Source organism: Syngnathus acus, chromosome 6 (genome assembly GCF_901709675.1).
Source record: "Syngnathus acus chromosome 6, fSynAcu1.2, whole genome shotgun sequence".
NCBI classification, from domain to species: Eukaryota; Metazoa; Chordata; class Actinopteri; order Syngnathiformes; family Syngnathidae; genus Syngnathus; species Syngnathus acus.
Window position 1 is genome coordinate 1,714,011 of NC_051092.1, and position 24,728 is coordinate 1,738,738.

Here is a 24,728-nt window from a genome sequence, read left to right on the forward strand (position 1 = left end):
GCCACAGCATTTCTCCAATTAATAATAACAAGCTTTTTTTTGTTGACATTTCCTTCCCTATAGGGATGCTACGATAGAGGCAGGCACGTGGGAAGGCCCGAGGCTTGTAAAGGACATTGGTTTGCTGGTGTACCATCATATGGTGAGAGCACCATATTTGGATCGTTTCACTCATCCAAGGCCAAGCAGACACACAGGAAAGGGGCGAGTGACGCCATGTTTTAGTCCTACTCATCTCTGTGGCCTGTTTGTTTGATTAGACTCTGGCATTTTTTTTTAAATGCCATCATAAAAAAAAAAGAAATGACGTTCAATTGAGCAGTTGTCTCAGTGGCTAATGTCACAAATGACAACAAAAGGTTCTTACGCCTTTATTATTTTTAATTGGGACATCTTTTATGTTATTGGTTAATTTCCTTCAACAATTGTGTGACACTTAAGGAAGAGCTTGTCCTCACTCGAGTCACACTTATGGACAATTTAAAAAAGTTTCATGAACCTAACATGTTTTTGGAATGTGAGAGGAAGTCCGAGTACTCCACACAGGAAAGCCAAAGCCGTGATTTGAGCCTGAGAACTGTTAAGGCAGACGTGTTAACCACAGGCTGCTGGTCTGGCTGCTTTTCACTTTTAATCCTTCTAAATTCTTGTGTGAAGATCGCTGTCCTGTGGCAAGCCAAAGAATTTTTCCAGCTGACAAGTAGTTTGATTTTCACTTCGCTTTGTCTGGGGAAATTCTTACGTGGTGTAAAGAAGAAACTGTTTAGAAACCCATTTAGTGCTTGCCACTTTGTTTGGACTTGAAGCTTGTGAGGTCATTGAGGCATGTTCTCGCTGAAGCGACGCTCTGGAAGATAAACCCAATATTCATCAGCTGACAGAGCGTCTTATTGCTCGGGTCTGGAGCGCATGACTATTTTAGGTCATGGCATACTGTACCGGAGCTCCTCTGCTCTATTGAGTGGAGTAAAAGGCCAGTGGAAAGAGCTTTGATTTAGGATGTTACTGCAACATGACTCTCGGTGTGCTTCTGCTGCTACTGCTACTTTAACGTTCCATCTCAGATATCATCATTTTGACCGTCCTAGTCTTTTCAACATTCCCGGGCCTTTATATAATGGCAGTCAAATTCGCCAAGCTCGGCCAGATAACGAGCCGGCGCCACTTCCGTGAGTTGACTGGGCTTCCTTAGCCAACATGTAAGCAAGGAGGATGCCACAGTATTTCTCCGTCAGCAATGACAGCAAGGCTATATTGGGACAGAGCTGAGACTTCAACCTGCCCCAGCTAAATTTGGACAAGGAACAGCAGGAATATCTAGCAAACGCTATCATTTGACACCCACTTAGACCGTAGTTTAGTTCTTAACAAGATTCCTTTTGATTTCTTTTATTTTCTTTCTATCGTATTTCACACAAATCGGTGCCGCGAGGAACCGCGGTGTCGTCGACTGCAAATGATCTGCGGGCAACCTCTTGGGATTTTCAATCACAGCACAGTGAAATGCAAGACTGAAGCTTCTTAATTTGGAAAGTTTGCTTCGGGCCTGTTGGATGCCTGTCACTCTGTGTGACATCCACGCCCCTTTTAGAGCTGAACAAATAGTCGGTTGAGGAAGGGGACGGGATCCTCAAGGGAGGAAACTGGGTGGCCATTTTCATTGAATTGTAAGGTCCCGAGGAAATAACATTTTACCCATCACAGAGGCAACATTAAAATTGCTGTAACCCAAATTGGGTAAAACCGAACCCAGGGCTGGTCCTCATAATGACGAAGCCATTGGGTTTTGTACATGAGCAAAATTCTACATATCCTCAATGCTTCTGTCTTCCATTTGTTCTTTTATTTTTTTAACTTCCCACACCGCCCTTCTTTTTGTCTTTTGAACGGTCATGCCGGGCGATCAAACGTGACTGCAGACAGGCTTCACTGTAAGAATGCAGGTGGAGCCGAGATGTAGGCATTCCTCAGTGTGGCCAAACCACACGGCCCACTCGCTGTCGACACCAAAAAAAATACCGCAGCGGAATGTCTCCATCGCCTTTGTTTCCCACGCAATATGTTAAGGGTGTGCTTCACACCGGGTGATGGTCATTTTTGTGGCTGTCTACTTCCTTTCATAAGTCAAAAAAAGCTCCCTGACTAAAAATGAACTTCTGAGGAGGAACTCCCTTTAGAGTTGAGTGGGACACACTCGTAAAAATGATCTTAACGAGACATAAAATAGCTCCAAAACAGACACGGGGAGAAGTGGCGCATCCTTATCTGCCTGCCCCTTGGTTTAAAGTTCCCGTCAAGACATTTTACGGCCTTCTGGAACGGAAAGAAGCATAGCTTGTTTTTTTGGACCGTACAACGGGTCCCACCGTCTCTGCTGAGGGTCTGAGACCAAGACACGCAGCCCATATATGGAGAAATATACAAAAGCGTTCCCCTCAGCGCGCAAACATGGAAACGTCTCGGCCTCCAGAAGTACTCCAGTGTGCACGTTCGGCAATAATTAGACAATATGAGAAATGTTCAAATGACTTGTCCTTCTTTTCACCTCTCTTGACCATCCCTGCATACAAAGAACGCTTAAAATAGATGTTTTTCTAACCCACTCTGTCAGGTCTAGAATTTAATTTTCCGCCAGGATTCCTAAGTGCTGCATGAGTTCTAAAGGAATCATGACAGCCCCCCCCCCCCCCTCCACCTCCTCCTCCATTCCTCCTCTTCCTCAGTCGGTCAAAGCCGAGTGAGCAGCATCAGATATGGCCGACATTCCTTCTTCTCGGTGTGTCCCCATCTGTTGGGGAGGAACACAAACAAACAGTGTGGGCGGCGTAGCCACCCACCCTCCTCCTCCAGAGGCCACAAATATTTCACCATTATGACCTCTCGCCAAATCTTGTTTCTGCGGCACTGGCAACGTTGACTTTTTATCCTGTTATTACAAAGTTCAGCCTTTTTTGTTTTGCTTTTTCTAGTCTAATTACAATCAAAGCTGTGTAATACTAAAACACTTTTGACCAATATTTTTTATTCCAACTAACACATTAAAGATCCCAAGTAATGGCTTACCAGGTAAGCCAAAGTCAGTCTGGTTAAAAATAATATTAACGTTTTCCAATAAGAAGAAGCAACTTTCCAGGTCAGGAGGGGTTAAAATAAATAAATACAAATCAGAAACAGTTATTGATGACACTGAACAACATTCCCTGTGAGTTGACAGATTCATTCTTCGCCATGCCGTATGGTGTATCGGAGCCTTGTTGCGACTCACCAGCAGGTCCCAGTTGTTGCAGCCAAGTACAGCTCCCAATCTATTTAAATGGATCATCGCTTTGATTAAAGCACACCACATCACTGACCCAGCAAGGCTTGAGTTACAGCTTGGGGCTATGACACGCACTCTGATTATGCGCTGCCTAATGGTTATGACCCTGCTTGGCGCTATCTGATTCCAGAGTATCTGTGTATATATATATATATATCTGGAGCAGCTCTGCACAAATCATCAGATGGCATCTAGAAGGGAGATTGCCAAGATAGCGCTCAAACGAGCAAGGGACTTCAGTATCCCTGGGTTCTTTCTGTGAAAGCATGCTTTAAAGAGACGAAGCTCAGCTTGTGAAAACTTATGTCGAAAAAAATAAAATTGTTTTGTATAGAACAATCCTTATTGACTTGAAATAGTTAAAAGATAAGCTAATACTAGCTTCAATTAACATTAGCCTCAATGCTAGCTAGCGTGGTACTCAAGAATCCTAAATTTCACTCAGTAAATACCGGAATTAAACAATATGTCGAATGGTTATCTGTTATGAGAAAAGTCGCGATGGCAGTTTGAATTCCACCAAGCATCAGAAAAGTTAATTGCACGTTATTAGTTGACATTAGCTTAACAGCAGAGAAGCTAATAGACTTGACTCAACTTTATTTGTAGTGGATAATATATCAATCAAATATTTATTTTTAATTAAAAAAAATACCTCTTGGAAAACAAGATGGTATTAGAACTATTTAGGTAATTGACGCCTTCTTTGACTGCCAACGACGGAACAGTCCGACCTAGTGGACATGTACAGAAAACAAATAGTTCCAAACGTCATTTAAAAGTGTGTGAATTCTCTCCGTTGTCACTTTAGTGTCCACTGGAGACACATTTAGAATTTTCTTTTTAAGGCCTTGTTTATGACTATCACCATTGCTTTAAAGACGTGACGTGGCCTTATTTATCTGACCCGCTCTTAACTACCTGACATTGTGGCAAAGTGAAGACGAGGTGAATATGCACAAGCACCTGTCAAAAGCAGCTGTCGGCTCTCTTAAACAACCCATTCAAAGTACAGAGACCAACGATTAAGATTCGGATCTAAGAGGTTCCGCGTGCCTGATGGGTCCACAACATGCAACAGTTGTCTCGTGTTAAGTGGCTGCCAGTGACAATGAAACAACGTGCTCGTTGTCAAGTAATATAACATCATCTCGGCCCTTTGCTTCCATGTGTTTACACGCTAGACGTAACATTAGGCACACCAAAAACTACGGCAAGTCGTGTGGACACAATAGTAATAATAATCATCCAACAATAGCACTTATATGACCTGGTGTACCTAATGAAGTGTCTGTCAACACGGCCGCATTCAACAAAAGGAGGGATTTGGGACTTCTGTCATCAAAACAAATGCATTGAGTCCTTGCTGCTATTTTTATCACGCTAAAGTGTCAACGGGGGAAATAACATAATGGATCTTATTTTCATTCCCAAAATGCCACTGATAATCCGGCTTTGCCTTGACAAACGTTCCCCTGATTGCGGTCAGGGAAAACTCTCTTTGAGATGATAACGATCACATTACAAATCCTTTTCGGCATTTCTTAAGATACACCACATGGACAAAAGTATCGGGACGTATCAAGGTGGAATAAGCGACGATACTTTAAGATCATCCGAAAGGTGATTCTAAATCATTTGCTAGTTTGTGATGAGAAGGAAGAGATCATATTTACAAGCAGTGCCAGTCACCATTAAACAAATGCCTGGCTGTTAGAACAAGCTGGCGTGTAGATTATCAAGATGGTTGACTATTATTGTGCATGTCAGTCAGCTCAAACAGTCTTAATGGCAAACACGAGCCGCGGAAGTCTTCTCATCATTTACGTCGTCGTGGAACATTTCTGGATGCTTCCCTAACCCCGCCAGTCGTCATTTGCCAGGCGTGGCGACAATAATGTATAAAATCCATCAAAGTCCGGACAAGACGGGAATTATTTTGAGAGACATATCTAATGGCATTGGACCTTGGACATTTGGCACCCGGGCTTGGATGCATATTACAGACCAAGGCAGGTGCATGAAAGAGAAGGCGATCCTAAAAATATCCAAAGTATCTTTGTAAAGATTATAGAAGACACTTGTGTGTCCTTGCTCCACACCCTTCTGGGACTAGGGGCCTGCTTTTTTAATAAGCCGCTTTAATTATTTGGACATTGAAATATAGAGTATTTATGAAGATTTATAATATATGTAATGTAATGGAAAAGAGGGAGAAAAAAAAACGTTTTAAGAAAATAATTCTCGAGTTTTTTGAGGGGTAGTTTAGTTTATTATAAAAATGTAATTAGAAATAATACAAGCTAGTAACAAAACAAACAGCTGTTTTTTGAGAGGTAGTTAAAAATTAAATTAGAAATAATACAAGCTAGTAACAAAACAGCTTGGTTAGCTCATTAAATAACATTACAAAAAGTTCTTGTCTTTGGATTTGGGCCTCAGGGATTCAAAAGGGGGGTTCAAGAACTGGTCAGGGTGCACGGTGAGTCAGGTGAACATTGTGGCAAATGTTTAAAGAGCCTTATAAAAATAAAAAATGAAAAGCGTCGGCTCGGTTGAGGCGTGTCACACATCCCCAGTTTACAGAGGATTTCCTGTCCACTATCAGGTGAAAATCCCCATCATCACACAGAGCGATTGTCCCGAGGGTGGGCTTGGCCACAAAATGAAGCCCCCCTCCCAGGCCCAGGCAAAGCTGCCAACACACACACACACACACACACACACACACACACACACACACACACACACACACACACACACACACACACACACACACACACACACACATGCAGACAGACATTGTGTGTTTTTAAAAACCTGCTGGAGCTACTTGTGGTCCCAAAAGTCGGAGGGAGGAATGACTCCAATTCAAATCGACATGGCAATGTAGTAGAATGCAATTTTTTGCAATTAGGGTAAATTTGTTAAAGAGCTCAAATGTAGTCATTTTAGTCTCAATTTTTTTGTGATTTGTTTTTTTTTTGTGAAGCACATTGAGCTACCCCGTGTACATAAATAAAGTTGCCTTATCATAAATCTGATATAGTTTAGTATGTACAACAGATTAAATCGAGTAGAACATTGGTGCAATTAGAGTCATTTTCCAAATGTTCTTGTGAAATATGAACAAACAAAGGATCAGTTTTGCGCGAGTTATCCAAAAAGAATCCCATTTGTTTCCAATTCAAGAGCTGTGCCTTCATCTTCAAAGTGGCTTTTCTTGCAAGGAAGCCCCTCACCCCATATAAAGACGTATCAATGTTTGGGAGAAGACGAATCAGCGAGTAGACCTTCACAAGACGTCCAGCTACCCTCGCATGGACGCATGCATGCCTCCTCCCACCCCAAAAAAAGTATTGGATGTCTGAAGGAATCCACAGGCCCCCCCTCTTCTAAGTACATATTTGCGAGGGCACAGAGAGGCAGAGCCTGCACTCCAGCTCCACGTTCACTGAGGCACACACGGCCCCGGCTCCAGCTCTCGCCACTTTCCCACTTTTTCCCTTTTGACGGAGTCTTTCCCTCTTGGGCAATAAGCAGCCATGGACGCCATCAAGAAGAAGATGCAGATGCTCAAGCTCGACAAGGAGAACGCCTTGGACAGAGCTGAGCAGGCCGAGTCAGACAAGAAGGCGGCGGAGGACAGAAGCAAGCAGGTCGGCCCGCTTTTTGCAAATTCATCATGTGTAGATGGATAGAGGGAAAGATAGATAGATAGATAGATAGATAGATAGATAGATAGATAGATAGATAGATAGATAGATAGATAGATAGATAGATAGATAGATAGATAGATAGATAGATAGATAGATAGATAGATAGATTTAGATATGCATGAATGTATTGATTTTCTTGTTTAACTGGCTTGTCTTTAATGCGCATGTTTAGTTAGAGGATGAAATAAGAGAGTTGGAAAAGAAAATGCGTGTGACTGAGGACGAGCGAGATAAAGTGTTTGAGGAGTTCCAAACTGCCGAAGAGAAGCTGCTGAGCGCCGAGGAGGTCGCCGCCAAGGTATCCGTTCTTACCTGCGCCGACTTCCTTAACCTTGCTCTCTTTCTTTCTTTCTTTCTCCTGTCCTGTCCTCTCCCCGTTCTCTGTGCGTCTTTTGTATTTGTGTATATGTGTGCTATGCCACTCCCTGGTCACCCGCCCCTCAAAAAAAAAAAAAAATACTGATACGGGCCTCAGCTTGAGGATGACTTGGTAGCTCTGCAGAAGAAGCTGAAGGGAACTGAGGATGAGCTGGACAAGTACTCTGAGGCTCTTAAAGATGCCCAGGAGAAACTTGAGCTGGCTGAGAAGAAAGCCACTGATGTAAGTAAAAACGAGGGATCCACCAGGGCACCGTCACACGTCCCCTTCACGTTTTCACCTTCCTCTTAACACTGTCATTTTACTCTCATGTTGGGGAGGTGGAGGGCCTCCATAACCCAAAAGTTAAAACCACTACATTGAAGACTAATCATTCAATCATATGCAGTCATAAACCTTTCCCATATTTTCTTTTTTTTATAATGTAATATTTCTTGTGTATTTTGGCAATATAACTTCAATAACATTGAGTTGGACGAAACCAAATTTCTAATTTGGGGCTCAAGATGAAAAAACGTTCGAAGCCTTGCACTATATTTTACTGCAAGCTGAACTATTTACAAGCCAGCCCAAAGAAAGTCACACTTGAGTGTACGTGACATCCACACCACATCTATTTTCAATATGGACACATGATAGCAGTCGTATTACATTTTGCACACTAATCCTCGTCGTTTTATATGTCGCTGCCTGCTGAGGCTTTTTTTTTTTTTTTCCAAAGTGAAAATCAAGTCGGTCTTCCCACGAGCGCAGGGAGCCAGCGGAGTGGATATATATAGCCGACTTCTTTATATGGTCAACATTGAGCTGCAGGCTGCTTGCTTAGCAAATGGGGGGGAAAAAAAAAAAAAGTTCCTCACAATGTGCCAGCAGCACAATTTGGCCAAATATAGTCGGACATGGAAAAGATGAGGATAAAAAAAATGACATTTTGTAGATAGACAGTAATTGTTTTATGCGATGGCAGCCAATTATAGTTCTGGACATGCAATGGACGCGACTCACTTTTACGTCACTAGTTACGTTTTTTTTTTTTTTTTTAAACATACAATAACGTAAGCCATATAGAATTTTGTCTGAGGTTTTTTTCAATAATCATTTTGCTAATTGATTATGTTGACACCCTTTTGCCCGCACCGTGTGTATTGTTCACAGTTGACCAGCAGAGGGTGCTAAAAGACAGCTAGTTCCTGTGCTCTTGGTTAATTCGTGCTCATTGAAAAGGCGTGTGCATCATTATCAATTTTAATTCCACATTCGATTGATTTTAAGCGCCATGTGACTTATAATTAAGCAGTTAGCGGGGTTTTATGGTAAATAAAATTGCGCTTATTTCGTCGTCAAATATAGTGTGATAGTGGAAGATTTGTTATCGATTAGATGCTATGATTACGATACTGGGCCAGTATTGCATATACGATATCAACGCTGAATTGATTTGTATTACTTTTAAGTTTTCTTATGCCTCAAACTTTTCTTTAAATAAGTGCTTAGTAAAAAAAAAAAAAAAAAAGAAATAATATGGAGAATTAAATTTATAGGCATATTGTAGTGGGTCAAAGTGATTGTCAAAAACTAAGCGCAGAACTTCTTTTTTTATTATTCCTAAAAAGTATATCCAGTGTTATTGTAAACCTATTATGCACGGCTTGAATTTTAACACTGTGCTTAAATAAAAGAGCAATAGCTGTGTTGTATATTAGTTTAAATTCAAGTATTTTCATTTTAGGCAACTCTATAACTCAGTGGCTCTCAAAGTGAGTGACAACTCTCGCAAGTGGTATTAGCATTAGCATTTATTGTTGAAGTACCTTTAAACATTTATGTAATATTTTCAAACCCTATTTATGTGCAATAATTTAGAGTTTAAATTAATTTATTGACATCGTTTTTCTGTGTTTCAAGCTCTGTGTTCATGAACGCATTGTTTTTGAACACTTGGCCCTACTATGCTATTGTATTTTGACATTGTTTTTTATTATGTATAATTGTGAACAAAAAAGTATCGGGTGTAAGATTGTTCGATATCAATTATGACATCGGTATCGATGGATAACACCATTTGGATCGATCCGCCCATTCACGTGCAAGCCGGATGACAAGTCAGTCAGTCAGTCAGTGCTCCAGAGTGTAAGCGTTGCTTAGCCGTGAGAGAATCACGAAGGATGGCAGGAACCACGTCGGTGGAGGCTGTCAAACGAAAGATTCGATCTTTGCAAGAGCAAGCGAACTTCGCGGACGACAAAGCCGAAAGAATACACCGCGAGTTGCACGAGCAGCGCCAAGCCAGAGAGGAAGTAAGCTAAGACGTTTGTCGTTGATATAGCTCGTTCCACTCACTCTATGCGGGATGCTGCGCGCCTCGTAACGCAACTTCACCTGCTCCGTTTTGAATTTCATACCAAATTGGCGACCTTGATTGCTGATGGTGAATGTATGACTTGAGAATTCACTGCAAGCAGGAAACTGAAAAGTCAGTCTGCAGGTGACAGATGCCATATATGGTCAACGCACTGCAACAGTTTTTTTTTTTTTTTTTTCCACCTTGAATTAGAAAGAGAGCAAATCCCTTGGGCGGCTTATACTGTCTGAGGCCAGGAGAGGCTCAGTCTGATATAGCTTTATCTCCTTTGTCTGATGACTTGCTCCCAGCTTAGTTGCTCACAGTATACTAGTGTGACTTCCTTGTTGGGCCTCACTTTCAGATTTCAACTTGTCAGTCAAACTTAAAGCAAGGAGGGGCCAAATTCAAACTGCCACATCTACGTATATGCAAATCTTTCATTTTTGCAGAAAGAGTGGACTCAAATTGCTGTTTTTTTTTCTTTTTACTTATCAATATTTACTTTCACCAAATCCCTCATTATATGCTAAACAAATATTTGCCAGCAACTTTTCTGTGATAACTAATTTCAGCTCAACATGTTAATATGTGCTTCAATAACAGTTTTTTTTTTTCATGGCCCATAAGGCTAACCAAAACTACAATGTTTTTAAAAAAAAAATTCAAAATGACTGGCACACAATGGGCTAAAACGGCAGGCACAGAAAATGACAGTTAAAAACTGACAGTAAAAAAAAATGACATCAGAAAATCTATATTGAGTTGAAAAAAAAGTGTTCATTGTGAGCTTGACATCTTGAATGAGTCAAAAGAGCATGTCAAAAAGCAGAACAAGTCAAAGGAAGTCTTACTTCGGCCGATTTCACAAACAACTCAACTGCTTAAATAAGCAAGCACGCCTCCCGTTTCTTTGGGCTGACATGTAAATCTTGTGATTGGAATGTTTGTGTTTTAAAAAAAGAACCAAAATGACCTCTTGTCTCCTCTTCTCAGGCTGAGAGCGATGTGGCCTCCCTCAACAGACGCATCCAGCTGGTTGAGGAGGAGTTGGACCGTGCTCAGGAGCGTCTGGCCACTGCTCTAACCAAGCTGGAGGAGGCCGAGAAGGCTGCCGATGAGAGCGAGAGGTGCGTTCTGATGCCGTTTCCGTTTGGCCGCGTGTCGCCGCCTCTCCTCACGTCTCCACTGGCCGTGTCTTCGCAGAGGCATGAAGGTCATTGAGAACAGGGCCATGAAGGATGAGGAGAAGATGGAGATCCAGGAGATCCAGCTCAAGGAGGCCAAGCACATCGCTGAGGAGGCTGACCGTAAATACGAGGAGGCGAGTTTTTCCCACACCTTTCCAAAAATAAAGTGTGTTGCTGCTTTTGTAAACACTTTTGCGCTGCACCCCAAAGGTGGCTCGTAAGCTGGTCATCATTGAGAGTGACCTGGAGCGTACAGAGGAGCGTGCCGAGCTGTCAGAAAGGTACAATTTGCAAAATGTGCACCCCCCCACACACCTCCCCCTGCTTGCAGTTCACCCTTACCGGCAAAAAGTATATTTATGTAAATGAATACACGGCCGGGCTGTCGGAACATGACGCCTTGTGTTCTTACTATATGTGGCGAATATTTGCATTTGCTCCCCCCCCCCCCCCTCCCACCTTGATTGGCTGCGGCTTGCAAACGATCGATCGCCACTCACAGTCACTGGCGAAGGATGGACGATGAGCTAAGAGTTGAGGAGCAAAGCATGAAATCACTAAACTCCTCAGTCAGACAGGTACTTTGAGCCAAAACTAACACACGTGTATTTTTATTCATTTTTTTGCACAAGACGTTCCTTCATGCAATCATTCGGCGAAAAGAATGAATCTTCCGCTTTGCTTGCTCCTGCTTTACATTGTGCATCTACGGTTTTGGAGCCAAAGTGAATTTTGGTTGGCTAAGTGTGTATCTTCTCACGCAACACAGCGGCAAAAAAAAAAAATTGTTTTATGAGATCATCATTTTGTAAGCCTTTTAATATTCACTTGAGCTCAAAATTTGGCTGCTGCATCATTTCATGCTTCACTTTTTCATAACTCCAAAGCCACGTTTTCCACCAAGTTGAATGATATTCGTTGAAACAACAGGCGGGGAAAATAATAAATAAATCATTTGAAATGGAAATTGCAATATTGAAGGCGGGAAAAAAAAACTGCAATTATTTATTTCATTTTTTTTCCAAAAATGGTTCAGCCCTATTACCTGGCACCTTTAGAGAGGGAAGTGGGCGGGGTGAAGCGAAGTATGCCGAGTGCTCGACCTAGAATTGTCACCACCGTGTGCCAATGTAAAGTTGACACTGTAAACAAACAAAACAGTCCACGCGACAAAGTTGTCTGAACTGCTTGGTGGAAGTCCGGCTTAACATTGCAGGGACGTGCCAAAGAACCATTCCAACGCCGACTGTCCAAATCTAATCTGCTCCTATTTGATCTCGCAATCCCCTCCACATTCCTGCTCTGTTTGATTCACTCGGGGGTTCCTATCGTTCTTATTGATCTCTCTTCCCTTTTGTTTCTTTCCCTCCACCCATTTGACATCCGGTTCTGTCCCTCGACCTCGTTGTCGCTTCCTCCCTCTCTGTCCCATCTCTTTTTTGCACCTGTTGTCAAACAAACCAGCAAATGCGCTGAGCTGGAGGAAGAGTTGAAAACCGTGACCAACAACCTGAAGTCACTGGAGGCCCAGGCTGAGAAGGTAAGCGACTGACTGCATGCTGACCAAGACCCTCCCGATTTCCTCCATGGCGGAGGCGGAAGAACTCGGGAACCCGATGCTTGTAGTGCTTTGACGACTTAGTCAGAAGAATTATCGGAGAGCGGAGTCCTTCTCAGTTTGTGTGACTTCTCCTCTTTGTGACCCCGCAGTACTCGCAGAAGGAGGACAAGTACGAGGAGGAGATCAAGATCCTCACCGACAAGCTGAAGGAGGCGAGTTTCACAGCGTCACCTTTGCCGTCGGGGATATGCGGCGCGCTTACGTTTCTGCTTCTTCTGCACAGGCCGAGACCCGTGCTGAGTTCGCTGAGAGATCAGTCGCCAAGCTGGAGAAGACCATTGATGACTTGGAGGGTATGTTTGATTCGGACATCTCCACCTTTGATTGTTTTGAAATCCATTCACGGTTATTTTTGGTTTCCAAATGGAGGCCGCTCACAATCAAAGTAGGATTCACAAAACACAATGCGTCGCACAGATTTGTCTTTTGTGAGTCAAATTAGAGGAACCAGGAAAACGACAAAAAGTCACAAGTCAACATTTTTCTGTACATACCACAAGAGGACTTTGCTCTTATTTGTACTGCCCTTTCATTCCTGTCATTCTTTGGTGTAACTTTATTTTCCTCTTTCCTCCCTTTCTTTGACTGTCCTTTTCATGTCACCTTTGCTTCCCTTCTCACCCTGCACCCCCCCGTGGTGCACCAATAGATGAGTTGTATTCTCAGAAACTGAAGTACAAGGCCATCAGCGAGGAGCTGGACCACGCCCTCAATGACATGACTTCCATGTAAATGTTCTACCGGCCGTGCCTCTTGTGTTTGTTGGTTACTACTGGGATGGGCGGTTAAAGCTCATAATCGAAGAAAAACAATGTGCTGAACGGCGTCGTGGGTGTTTGTAGCGTGTGGTGAAATTTATTCTTCCCACCCAGAGCCTGATTTAAGTTGTTCATTTAACACCCTCAGCAATTCAAAAAGTAAACACAAAACAAAAATGTCATGTAAATGTAATATCCAATTGATAGGCTAATAGAAAATTAGCATCAAGCTAATAGAAAATTAGCATCGGTTTCTCGGGATGATATTCCTTAAAATAACCAATGCTGTAGTCACACATACACAGACAGGCAATATTACAATACTCAAAGGCACATATTCTTCCTAATCTGTGGGAAAACAGTTATATTAATCAAGCACAATTATACATTTCTTCTTATACCCTTGAAACCTTCATGTGTGTAAATGGGACCACACTGCCCCAAGAGGCAAAGGCGCACATTGCAGGACCAGTTCATACATATTTTTGTTTTTCTCTATTATTATTATTTACATTTTTCTTTAGTTAGAATTTTGTAAACTAAAAAAAAAATCAGTAAATAGTTTCTATTCATCGTGATTTCAATATCGATCCAAATAATTGTGATCTATTATTTTTCCGTAGCCATCTTCTCAGGTTGCGTCATTATGACGCACATTGTTTGACTACTCAGGTGGTCTTTCCATGTGTGAGCAATGTGTCAGTCATTTTCGAGCGGGGGAAGGTAATGCATGTCACGTGAAGCAGCATGGACCGGTTTTATTTCGTTTCTCCTCGTCGGGCCTTTTCATGGTAACCTGAGACACGCATGCTAATCAATTCACTCTCCGTAGCCCCGAGCCTTTCCTCTTTTATCGATCATCTAACTAACCGGCTTTGTTCCTCATTAAATCCGCCTCATTTTACGGGCGTGGCTCCTGTCGATGTGATCTGACTCCTCCCCTTTCATTCACTCGACTTCTTCTTTCCTCCCCTGACAGATAAATTGTTTACATCTCATCAAAGACGCCTCCCTCCGGCGGAGTGGCATCTGTCTGCTCTCTCCAGCCTTCCCTCCATCTTCCTTTCCCTCTCCATCTGTGCTCTCCCCGTCCTCATGTTTGTTCTCATCCTCATGTCAAAGTCCATCCTATCTCTTGTACAGAATCCTAAAATCGTTCTGCGTTGTGTAAAAAGAATAAACCTCATCCCTTCCATGTACGCAGTATCTCTTTTCTGTCCCTTTTCCCTATTTATTCCCACTTAAAGCCTTGTTTTTTCTTTCAACATCTCAGTTGCCCTTGCTTTCATTGTTTAGGTCGGTGGCAGGCGAGAACTTAAATAAACGCTGAGTCAATTTAGCTTCTCTTGTAACAGTCGAGACTTTTCGGCAACAAGTACTGTGACGGGGAATTCTACTTTGGCTGTTTGAGGATGGGGATTGGATTATGATCAGGAAGATTTTGGTCAAGTAGTGAGATGATGGAGAACATCTGGTCGGATGAAACAGAAGCTTTGTGCGCATCTCTGTTGCAAGATTATGACGCGGGCATTGTACGTTACGCAGCATTTCAATAAATGTACAATCTAAACGCTCTGAGTGTTTTGATCAATTGTCAAAAATGAGGGCAGAAAGTGGACGTTAACCGCTCCAGCGGAAACTGATCATATTTTATTTATTTCTGTTTTAGTTTTAATAAATTAACTCAATTAAATCTTGACGTTTCAATACTATATACACAATATGCTCCCGTTTAAAATATTTCCAAACCAGTATCAGAACTTTAAGTGTTTGGGATTGTTGTATTTTTTTTTCCCAAGAATGTAATAGTAAAATATTAAGCTATGGTTGCATAAGTAATAAGATCATTTATTTACATAAATTTATGATGATGAAAAAAATACTGCAATTAAAAGAGTTCGGAAAGCAAAAATGATTCATTTTCTATCAAATGTTTGTGAGAAAGTGAAACTTTATTTGATGTCTGCTTTCTTATAGCAGAGATGTGATGGGTAAAATGCCAGAAATTTGTGAGGAAGATTTTTCATATATATATATTTTTTAATATAATTAGTGTGTCAACATGGGTTTTTGGGGAAATGTCAAATTGAAAACCTAATTATTAAAAAAAATACATGATTGTTTGAAAAAATAACCATTCACTTAATACAAATTTACGCAAAAGTTGAGTATGTTGTGGATAAAATGTAAATATAATTCAATGACTCACGTGGTTGTTGATCATGGCCGAGGGGATATTTTCAACATCCTGACTATCTTTTCTTGAAAAGGTAGGCTTGTCAGCAGACTTTGCACTTTTGTTTTCTCTTCTTTTTTTTTTTTGCCTGTTTTGACTTGTTGACTGATTGCAATCATCTACCACAATAGTTGTCATGTCACTAATTATTTCCATGTAGCCTTCAATAGGAAATATTTTTTAACATATTAATGACGCTTGTACAAATTAGGATACAGCGTTCTCCATTTTGTGATTTTATCAGTGCAAATAAGAATGGTGACTGTGTGCATGGTTTCTCACAAAACCATAATGATTGTTTTGTTTTGTGTGCTGTGAAGAACGTGTTAAACATGTACCGGCTTGATTATTAACAGTCCAACCGGCTGCCTCTCAGAATCACTTGTGTGCAACTAATACTTTTTTTTTTTTTTCTTCCCAATAGAAAAACTTGCCCATGCTAAAGAGGAGAACCTGGACATGCACCAGATGTTGGACCAGACTCTAATGGAACTGAATAATTTGTGAAAGCACAATCTAACCCTGACATGCACCGTGGTTTGGCTTTTTGTCCTTGCACCTTTGTTACCCAATAAACCCGTTCCTTCCCCGCGGTGCCGCGCAAACAGCCAAATGCTATTTTTTGTTGCACCATCCTGCCTTCAGTGGAACTCAAACCAAGGAGCTAAGGGAAGTCAAACTTAAGCATTTCCTCTGATGAAGCCCAAAGTCAGAAGCATGTTTGCATTTGCAAGCCAGTTTTTGTACTGTAACAATATATTTCCCTTGGGTGGAATTACAGGTGACTTTGCTTATAAAGATTTTTTTTCTTTTTCTTTTTTTTTTTTTTACATCTGCATTGATAGTTATATTTTATTTGACTATAAATTATGCACATGCCAAGGACAAAGTGGAGAAATTTAGCACGTAAACCTCACAATGATGGATTTTTTTGTTCAATCTGTACAAAATACTGTAAATGCACTCCTTGTGAATTTTCAGTTGATAAACTGGTGCTAGTTTGTACATTGTTTAGGTTGTATTGGTTTGTAACAGCGACAGTCCTGAATTTGTTCATTTTGTCTGTGCGGTTTCGGACATCTGGTTGTGCAGTTTTAGCATTTTTAAAGTAGAAGTTCCAAATGTTTATCATATTTGAAATGTTTCAAATTTGAAATGAATTAAAGCACGTTTTGAAAGCTATGTATTGCATTATTTTTAACATAGACCTACATAACATAGAGCTACATTATGTCGTGGTCCTCAGAGCATTATGTTTTTCAGTAGTACCTGGTGACAATTTTAATTTGAATTTCTTCAATTGATTTTTATGCTTGTGATGAATTTTGTGAGTTACCAACATTTAACTGGCTGAGTCTGTCGCTCGATGTTTTCTGGATCGGTAATCGATTCATCATGTCCGGCTTCCCATGACAAACCGGAAGTAACCTTTTGCCCCTCACCGTAGGAAGTGTTTTCACCAAGAAAAAAACACTTTATGCCTTTAAAATGTACCGTTTATTGGTGCCACATACTTTATATGCACAATTTAAGCTTTTGCCCACGCGGGTGACAACTCTATGGCTCCCACGAGCCGCTGGGCGAGCTGGGCCGCCCGGACAGAGGAGTGTTTTTACCCAAAGGCGATGCTACGCGAGCGAGTCCACCACCAAAAACCTTTCCTTGGTGTGGATCTGTGGAGCTGGTGTGGGACTTGCCTTGGTGTTTGGACTGAAATATCACGCGGGGGCAGACAAAGGTTCGTGTGATAACACATCGACGGACCGTCAGAATCATCGATACGATGCTGCAATCAAAGCGAGTCGAGTTTTGGTGGAACGAATCCAGGTAGGCGCGCAGGTATGCAGACAGGAATGTGGTAGTCAACAGGTTCCTCCTGTCTGGCTCTACTGGTGCACTTCTGTGGGTTTACTGTGGGTTCTCTTGCCAGAGTGAAGTCGGAGCTCCCGGCCTGGTGGTGGCGGTGTCGGTGGATGGAGTTTCTGTCTGGTGTGAAGGTTCGTGCATGTCATGGATGCATGTGGAAAAACTGGCATCGGGGTGTCATTGAAAGAAAATGACGATTAAAGTCCAAAATGATTACATTTGGGTGGTTGTGGACAAAATCTCTACATTAATTGATAGCGGGTTTTTTTACATTATCAAGCTTTTTCTGTATTGAGCGTTTATGGAGGAGAAAAAGCTTAACGTTCATTAAAAGTGAATAAAATATCACGATCGTTGATTTTTTTCAATTTTGTACATTCAGTTATTGGAATTGTTTTACGCTCGGGCCCTACTTCTTTATTTCTTTGTTTACCTTTATACTGTGTCTATTTTAATTTTCTATTGATTGATGGACTTTAGGGGTCGGTTATGCTGATTTGGAGAATCGTCTTCCATGCGGCCCGGAAACCGTGATGCGAATCGCCAGTATCAGCAAGTCGCTCACGTCGGCGGCTGCTGCGCGTCTCTGTGAGGAAGGGAAACTCGATCTCGATGCGCCTGTCCAGAAATATGTCCCAGAGTTTCCTCTAAAACAGTTTGATGGACAGAATGTGAGCCACCTCCACTCACAAGATTTTTTGAACTTCTGCATTGTAACCCGCTCTCTCTTTTCAGGTCACAATAACACCTCGCATGATTCTCTCCCACCTCAGCGGGATTCGGCATTACGAGAAGGACCCAAATAAAGTGAGAGAGGAAATGGAGAAAGCCAAGCGGCTTCTGAAACCGTCAATGATGGAGAAAAAGGAGGATGTAAATCAAAATAAAGGTGAGCCCACTAAGCAATCCAAAGAAGCTTCCCAGGCCAAGAAGAAAAAAGAGTTTGAGCATGAGGAATACTACTTGATGGAAAATTTTGAGAGTGTCACTCAAGCGTTGAACCTCTTTAAGAACGACCCACTCATTTTCAAACCAGGTAAAGCACACTTCCTCGTTGCTTCATTAAGATGCGGGTTACTTTTGATAAATTGAACACTTGACTTGTCGTCTTGCAGGCACAACATTCTTGTACTCGACCCACGCCTACACCCTCCTCAGTGCAGTCATCGAGCAAGCTGCGGGACAGCCCTTCCTGGATGTCATGACTAACCTCTTCCGGGAACTTGGAATGCTCAATACGGTGCCAGATCAAAATGAACCCATCATTTATCATCGTTCCAGGTAGGATGCATCATATCATGCTTGATGGAAGGGTGCGCACATCTCAACCAGACGTATGACACAAATGCTACACCATATATGTTTCAATGCATTTTTTTTAGTATCTTAATATTCTCAATATTGTCTTGAATTTGCAAAAGGCTGTTTGCCTTTCCTGTCCTCCACAGGTATTATCATCTGAACAAGCGAGGCCGGGTGGTGAACTGCCCGTACGTAGACAACTCGTACAAGTGGGCGGGCGGCGGCTTCCTTTCCACGGTGGGGGACCTGCTGCTCTTTGGTAACGTTCTACTCTACAGCTATCAAATGGCTCACATTAAGGACACTGAAGGGCTGCTGCCCGGTTTCCTCAAACCCCAAACCGCCGTGGAACTTTGGACGGCGGTGGATAAGACGGAGGCCAGCTGGGACAAGGACGGACGATACAGTCAAGGCTGGCTGGTGGTGGACAAAGAGCAGAAATACGGGCATTGCAGGAAGCGCAAGCACTATGTGTCGCACACAGGGGGCGCTGTGGGGGCCAGCAGTGTCCTGTTGGTGTTGCCCAGCGAGGAGATGGAGCAGCGACGAGGACAGAAGGTCCTCCCGCAGGGCGTGGTGGTCAGCATTCTCACCAACATGCAGTCTGTGGCACTCAACAGCACAGCCCTGAAAATTGCACACCAGTTTGACAAAGCCAGAAGCGCGTAAGTTGTTTTCGGAAAATGTGACTGTTTTGACTTTTCATATGACTTTGAGGGTGTTATTGAAAATAAGATCTTATTTTTATAGGATATTAAAAAAAGAACTACTGCACTATACGAATACCTGATTGTTTTTAATATCAGACAGAAGTCAATAAATGTGAGATTTGGCCGTCCAGAAAAAAATCTTTCATAATAAGCAAGCATGATCACACTTGATTAGTTCCTGGATTTTATTCTATAAAAATTTTTGGTAACATTTTTCAAATATCACTTTCCTAATGACTGTTGCAGTAGATTTCACTTTTGACAAACTTTTATTATTCCATAACAAGAGATTATGTTAGATTGTTGCCCGACTAGAATCATGAAAACGTTCCTATTTTTGTCCACTAGGTGGTGCTCATCACTAGAAATGCCAACAATTTTGTTAGCGTTTAAAAAATAGCTGTAGACTTTTTTTTTACAATCAATTCACCTTGTTTTACAGTTGTCCAATTCGAGTGTCAAAAATGAAAGTATACTTATGTTTTGCCTCACTCCAAAAATCACACAAAAATCAGATTATTTCAAATTGCTTGTATTTACAAAATCACTGCCATTTACCCCTCAACTGATACAAAAGTTCTTTTCATCCAGCATCTCACATACAACAGGTCGAAAATGTACATAGTATGTTTTAACATGCGCAACAACGCTTTGTAACTATTTTTAGTCAAAGCCCATAGATTGAAATGTGATACATTTGTAGTCCAGTGAATAGAAACATTTGAGTTAATGTCACCACAGGGGGGCATAGTGGGCAAAAAATATGACTAGGACAACGTGGGAAAGCTCTGGCTACTCAGTACAACACGGCAAACTCAACAATAAAATAAAAGAACTGAATGTTCTGTACATCAGAAATTTGCATTTAGCCTTTACGAGAACAGACTAAGCATCAAACAAAGTCTCGAGCACCATTCACAGCAGTTAACTACTTTTACTATGGCAGTTAATAATGCTGACCAAATTATTTCTTTGACTGTAAATAAAGTTTTTATAGTGGCCCAAGTTTGACCCTCCAACATATTAATTTTATTTATCAGAGTATAAGTCTAAATCTAAACAAATTGGAGCATCTCGGAACTGATTTTGCACGACCTTAGTTTGGCCTTTCTAGCTCCAACAGGTATTTTCCTCATGCGCGAAGAGATGCTGAAGTCATTGTTTGCACAATAAGCGGCATTCCAAACTATCTCACCACGTGGCTGAGTACATCAACCTGGTGGAATTGTCAGACTCTTGGTGGGACTTTCCAATATTCTGTGTGACTCTGCTTCTTCTGTTGCTTGGCTTTCAGCATCCTGGACACAAGTTACATCAAGAGGTTAGACGTTTTTTTTCTAAATGCCTTCCTTTCATCACGTGTGTACTTACTTATAGGTAAAGTAGATGATAACGGAAAAGACCACTAAGATGAGGAGTCCGACAAGGACCAGCGCTACCATTAAACCCGCCTGCTCCTTGTCGGTGGATCCGAGAAGCAGTTGGAACTGCTCGCACCGACTTCCTTTGTAGTAGTTGTTGCACCTAAACGTCACATGGTCTCTCACTCAGGATGCCGTCCAAACATAATGGGTCAACGTTGTGTGTGTTTACGTGACTTACACACAGGAAAGTGTATCCATGGAGGCAAGTTTATAGCACGTGCCTCCATTCATGCAATAGGCAGCATCCTCCCCATCACATGGCATTCCATGTTCTGTACAGACAAAGCAACTCGTATGAAATGGTGGCTCTATCAAAAGGAAGTGTTTTTAAATCGACTTTTATTTCTTACCTGCCATCATCTGGAAGATTTTTTTTTCTTTTTTAGGTGGAAGGTTACCTCGAGGTTACCTAGTTAAAAGTGTAGGAGAAAACGAATTACAAGGAGGCTTACGATTGATCCCTGTGGAACACCTTCCGGAAAAAAAAACTATTTGTCAACCTCAACAACTCGAGCTGCGTCTAATGCGATAGTAGCCTTACAAAAACACCTCACGATAACTTTGTCTTAAATAGCTTCATTTTTTATATACAAATTTGTATACGTAAATGCCAGGAAAATTTGCCAAGTTACGAAATATCTAAGCGTTGTCCTTACCTGCCTGTGAAATCCCAACTTTTGGTTGCTACCGTGACTTCCCAATGTGACTCATAGTACTGTGTTGCTTTCACCTAGACCTTTAAGGACAGGCGTGATGTGGGCGTGCTCCTGCCTCCTTAAAATATGTCGTGAATGCAGTTTGTCCACATTGCCTGTGAAAATGGCGATACTGGCTCACTGGAGGCCCGTTTGTCAGCTTGTCTGTCAGGTCAGCAGTGTAATCGCAGCAACCGCTGGCCATCACTGAGATTGATGATGATGATGGTGGTGGTCTGAGCATGATCACATGTCACGCCGACTGAAAAGAAGGCTCTCTGCTGAGCCGTCACAGGCTCGGAATGGGTGAGGCAACATTTGCGCTTGTCTGCGTGGGGCGACTCAAATGAATGGTAGGCATGTCGAGAAGGTATGAATGGAATCGTGGGAACTCGCGTCAAGGCGTACGGACTGCTTCCTTCAAAGGAGTTATTAGTGCCTTGTGTTTGGGACCGTTAGTTGACTCATCAACTGTCAAGTTTTCCTCATTGTTTCGCACCTTTCTTAATGAGGGAAGTGTGTCACAGTGCAGGTTTCCCATCCTTGAAACATTGTTGTGAATCTCTGTCGCCAATATAATTAATGAATTGTTGTGCGCCAACTCCAAATGGTGTCACTAGCTTGTGGGGTAGTATCACTTGACTTTTTCCTCCGCAGTTAAAAAAAAAAGTTCATATTTTCACATTTAGGATAACTTGCTTTTTATTCATTTATTGTTAAAAGGTTTGTGTGTTTTTAGAGCAGTGCTTAAGATCTCAACAGGGGTCGGAATTGTATATTTTTCTTTCCAAGTTTGATCAAGTTGTGCCAGGTTTCTTTTTTCAAAGTCATCAGGGCAGTTAACATGTTGACCTATTATTGACCTTTAGAGAGCAGCATTGCAAAAAGTGCAGCGGTGACACGACGGAATCCATTCCAGCCACTGGAAGCTTCATATTTTTGTCACTTGTAAGTATGTGAAAGTTCCTAGACGAATAAGCATTGATGTTGCACTGTTACAGTTTATCCCTTAATTGAACACACAAGATGAATCAACACATATAGACAGACAATACACACACACACATATGTTATAAAAATGACTGATATGGTCTTTATCCAAAATGTCATCAGAGCAAGGAACAAAACAGGTCTGGAATGAGATTAGCAATAGAGGTGTAAATCGCGGGTTTTGAATGACTTGAAGCCCAAAGGGGAGCGAATTTCCTCGTCTTCTTGGCCACTAGCCATAGCACCAGCCCAGGAGCCGCGTAGTTGTCGGCCCCCCTTTCACATGCCTGCTCTGCTCACAACACAACACGCCGCGCACTGCTCCCGGAAAGAGGAAGCAAGCAACAATGAACTGGATTTCAAAATAAAGTCACGTCTAATGTCCGAGGTCAAAAACGGGCGATATAGATCGATGTTTACGTTTAGCATCGATGCCAACAAATCGTAGAGCATTTTATCGATTAATCGATGTGTATCGATGAATCGTTACACCCCTAGTTTCAAACTACTTTTAGGGTTTCTCAGAATAGGGTTTCTAACTAGGCTTTCAAAACTAGGGTTAGGGTTTCCGACCAGGGTTTCCAAGGAGTTTTGCCATTGCTAATTAGGGTTTCAAACTAGGGTTAGGGTTTCCGACTAGGGTTTTAAACCAAGGTTAGGGTTACAAACTAGGTTTTAAAGCTAGGCTTAAGGTTTCCAACGAGGCTTTCAAATTACTTTTAGGGTTTCTAAGATTAGGGTTTCTAACTAGGCTTTCAAAACTAGGGTTAGGGTTTTCGACTAGGGTTTCCAAAGTTAGGGTTAGTATTAGGGTTGGGGTTAGGGTTTCTAACTAGGCTTTCAAAACTAGGGTTAGGGTTAGGGTTAGGGTTAGAGTTAGAGTTAGAGTTAGAGTTAGAGTTAGGGTTAGGGTTAGGGTTAGGGTTAGGGTTAGAGTTAGAGTTAGAGTTAGAGTTAGGGTTAGGGTTAGGGTTAGGGTTAGAGTTAGAGTTAGAGTTAGAGTTAGAGTTAGGGTTAGGGTTAGGGTTAGGGTTAGGGTTAGGGTTAGGGTTAGAGTTAGAGTTAGAGTTAGAGTTAGAGTTAGAGTTAGGGTTAGGGTTAGGGTTAGGGTTAGGGTTAGGGTTAGGGTTACTAACTAGGCTTTCAAAACTAGAGTTAGGTTTAGGGTTTCTAACTAGGCTTTCAAAACTAGGGTTAGGGTTTCCGACTAGGGTTTCCAAGGAGTTTTGCCATCGCTAATTAGGGTTTCAAACTAGGCTCAGGGTTTCCGACTAGAGTTTTAAACCAAGGTTAGGGTTTCAAACTAGGTTTTAAAGCTAGGGTTAGGGTTTCCAACGAGGGTTTCAAACTACTTTTAGGGTTTCTAAGATTGAGGTTTCTAACTAGGCTTTCAAAACTAGGGTTAGGGTTTTCGACTAGGGTTTCCAAAGTTAGGGTTAGGGTTAGGATTAGGGTTGGGGTTTCTAACTAGGCTTTCAAAACTAGGGTTAGGGTTAGGGTTAGGGTTAGGGTTAGAGTTAGGGTTAGGGTTAGGGTTAGGGTTACTAACTAGGCTTTCAAAACTAGAGTTAGGGTTAGGGTTTCTAACTAGGCTTTCAAAACTAGGGTTAGGGTTTCCGACTAGGGTTTCCAAGGAGTTTTTCCATCGCTAATTAGGGTTTCAAACTAGGCTCAGGGTTTCCGACTAGGGTTTTAAACCAAGGTTAGGGTTTCAAACTAGGTTTTAAAGTTAGGGTTAGGGTTTCCAATGAGGGTTTCAAACTACTTTTAGAGTTTCTAAGATTAGGGTTTCTAACTAGGCTTTCAAAACGAGGGTTAGGGTTTCCGACCAGGGTTTCCAAGGAGTTTTGCCATTGCTATTTAGGGTTTCAAACTAGGGTTAGGGTTTCCGACTAGGGTTTTAAACAAAGGTTAGGGTTACAAACTCGATTTTAATGCTAGGGTTAGGGTTTCCAACGAGGGTTTCAAACTACTTTTATGGTTTCTAAGATCAGGGTTTCTAACTAGGCTTTCAAAACTAGGGTTAGGGTTTCCGACCAGGGTTTCCAAGGAGTTTTGCCATCGCTAATTAAAGTTTCAAACAAGGGGTAGGGTTTCCGACTAGGGTTTTAAACCAAGCTTAGGGTTACAAACTAGGTTTTAAAGATAAGGTTAGGGTTTCCAACGAGGGTTTCAAAC

The 24,728-nt window shown here is 41.8% G+C and overlaps 3 protein-coding genes and 1 long non-coding RNA gene across 13 annotated transcripts; 2 read left to right on the top strand and 2 right to left on the bottom strand.

Annotated features, from left to right (window-relative positions):
- Positions 1 to 417: 417 nt before the first annotated feature.
- LOC119124299 lies at positions 418 to 3,438 on the bottom strand. The gene is made up of 3 exons (XR_005098250.1): positions 3,266 to 3,438; positions 2,696 to 2,788; positions 418 to 847 (listed from the first exon to the last, which is right to left on the bottom strand). It is a non-coding gene; the product is annotated as an uncharacterized LOC119124299 (long non-coding RNA).
- Positions 3,439 to 6,726: 3,288 nt separating this feature from the next.
- On the top strand, positions 6,727 to 16,464 carry tpm1 (tropomyosin 1 (alpha)). 8 transcript variants are annotated; one of them, XM_037254072.1, is made up of 10 exons: positions 6,728 to 6,978; positions 7,211 to 7,336; positions 7,514 to 7,639; positions 10,755 to 10,888; positions 10,965 to 11,082; positions 11,159 to 11,229; positions 12,413 to 12,488; positions 12,659 to 12,721; positions 12,793 to 12,862; positions 15,988 to 16,464. In XM_037254072.1, exons 1-10 carry the CDS (start codon positions 6,865 to 6,867, stop codon positions 16,068 to 16,070), a joined length of 981 nt encoding a protein of 326 aa, XP_037109967.1. In that variant the 5' UTR covers positions 6,728 to 6,864; the 3' UTR covers positions 16,071 to 16,464. The 8 variants fall into 8 exon arrangements, with proteins under 8 accessions (XP_037109964.1, XP_037109967.1, XP_037109963.1 ...); XM_037254067.1 differs by lacking the exons at positions 7,514 to 7,639; positions 15,988 to 16,464 and adding exons at positions 13,219 to 13,297; positions 14,307 to 14,900 and having other exon boundaries at positions 6,729 to 6,978; XM_037254064.1 differs by lacking the exons at positions 7,211 to 7,336; positions 15,988 to 16,464 and adding exons at positions 13,219 to 13,297; positions 14,307 to 14,900 and having other exon boundaries at positions 6,733 to 6,978.
- A 504-nt stretch (positions 16,465 to 16,968) lies between these two features.
- Positions 16,969 to 21,347, top strand: lactb (lactamase, beta). Of its 3 annotated transcripts, none has more exons than XM_037254186.1 (7): positions 16,969 to 17,402; positions 17,494 to 17,560; positions 17,910 to 18,100; positions 18,165 to 18,465; positions 18,545 to 18,710; positions 18,878 to 19,396; positions 20,993 to 21,347. In XM_037254186.1, the coding sequence occupies exons 1-7, from the start codon at positions 17,052 to 17,054 to the stop codon at positions 21,036 to 21,038; spliced, it is 1,641 nt and encodes a 546-aa protein (XP_037110081.1). In that variant the 5' UTR covers positions 16,969 to 17,051; the 3' UTR covers positions 21,039 to 21,347. The 3 variants fall into 3 exon arrangements, with proteins under 3 accessions (XP_037110081.1, XP_037110082.1, XP_037110083.1); XM_037254187.1 differs by having other exon boundaries at positions 16,969 to 17,390; XM_037254188.1 differs by lacking the exon at positions 20,993 to 21,347 and having other exon boundaries at positions 18,878 to 19,607.
- Positions 19,958 to 21,618, bottom strand: LOC119124333 (pro-neuregulin-4, membrane-bound isoform-like). The gene is made up of 5 exons (XM_037254194.1): positions 21,522 to 21,618; positions 21,216 to 21,274; positions 21,044 to 21,137; positions 20,813 to 20,965; positions 19,958 to 20,739 (listed from the first exon to the last, which is right to left on the bottom strand). Exons 2-5 carry the CDS (start codon positions 21,223 to 21,225, stop codon positions 20,670 to 20,672), a joined length of 327 nt encoding a protein of 108 aa, XP_037110089.1. The 5' UTR covers positions 21,226 to 21,274; positions 21,522 to 21,618; the 3' UTR covers positions 19,958 to 20,669.
- Between the last annotated feature and the right edge of the window lie 3,110 nt (positions 21,619 to 24,728).

Coding starts and splice junctions, on each gene's coding strand:
- tpm1 (XM_037254072.1), top strand. CDS start 6,865: ATGGACGCCATCAAGAAGAAGATGCAGATGCTCAAGCTCGACAAGGAG. Junction 7,337..7,513: donor CCGAGGAGGTCGCCGCCAAG/GTATCCGTTCTT, acceptor TACGGGCCTCAG/CTTGAGGATGACTTGGTAGC. Junction 12,863..15,987: donor GACCATTGATGACTTGGAGG/GTATGTTTGATT, acceptor TCTTCCCAATAG/AAAAACTTGCCCATGCTAAA.
- lactb (XM_037254186.1), top strand. CDS start 17,052: ATGTACCGTTTATTGGTGCCACATACTTTATATGCACAATTTAAGCTT. Junction 17,403..17,493: donor GAATCCAGGTAGGCGCGCAG/GTATGCAGACAG, acceptor TTCTCTTGCCAG/AGTGAAGTCGGAGCTCCCGG. Junction 18,466..18,544: donor CCCACTCATTTTCAAACCAG/GTAAAGCACACT, acceptor GTCGTCTTGCAG/GCACAACATTCTTGTACTCG.
- LOC119124333 (XM_037254194.1), bottom strand. Junction 20,966..21,043: donor ATGGATACACTTTCCTGTGT/GTAAGTCACGTA, acceptor TGTGACGTTTAG/GTGCAACAACTACTACAAAG. Junction 20,740..20,812: donor ATCATCTACTTTACCTATAA/GTAAGTACACAC, acceptor ACTTGTGTCCAG/GATGCTGAAAGCCAAGCAAC.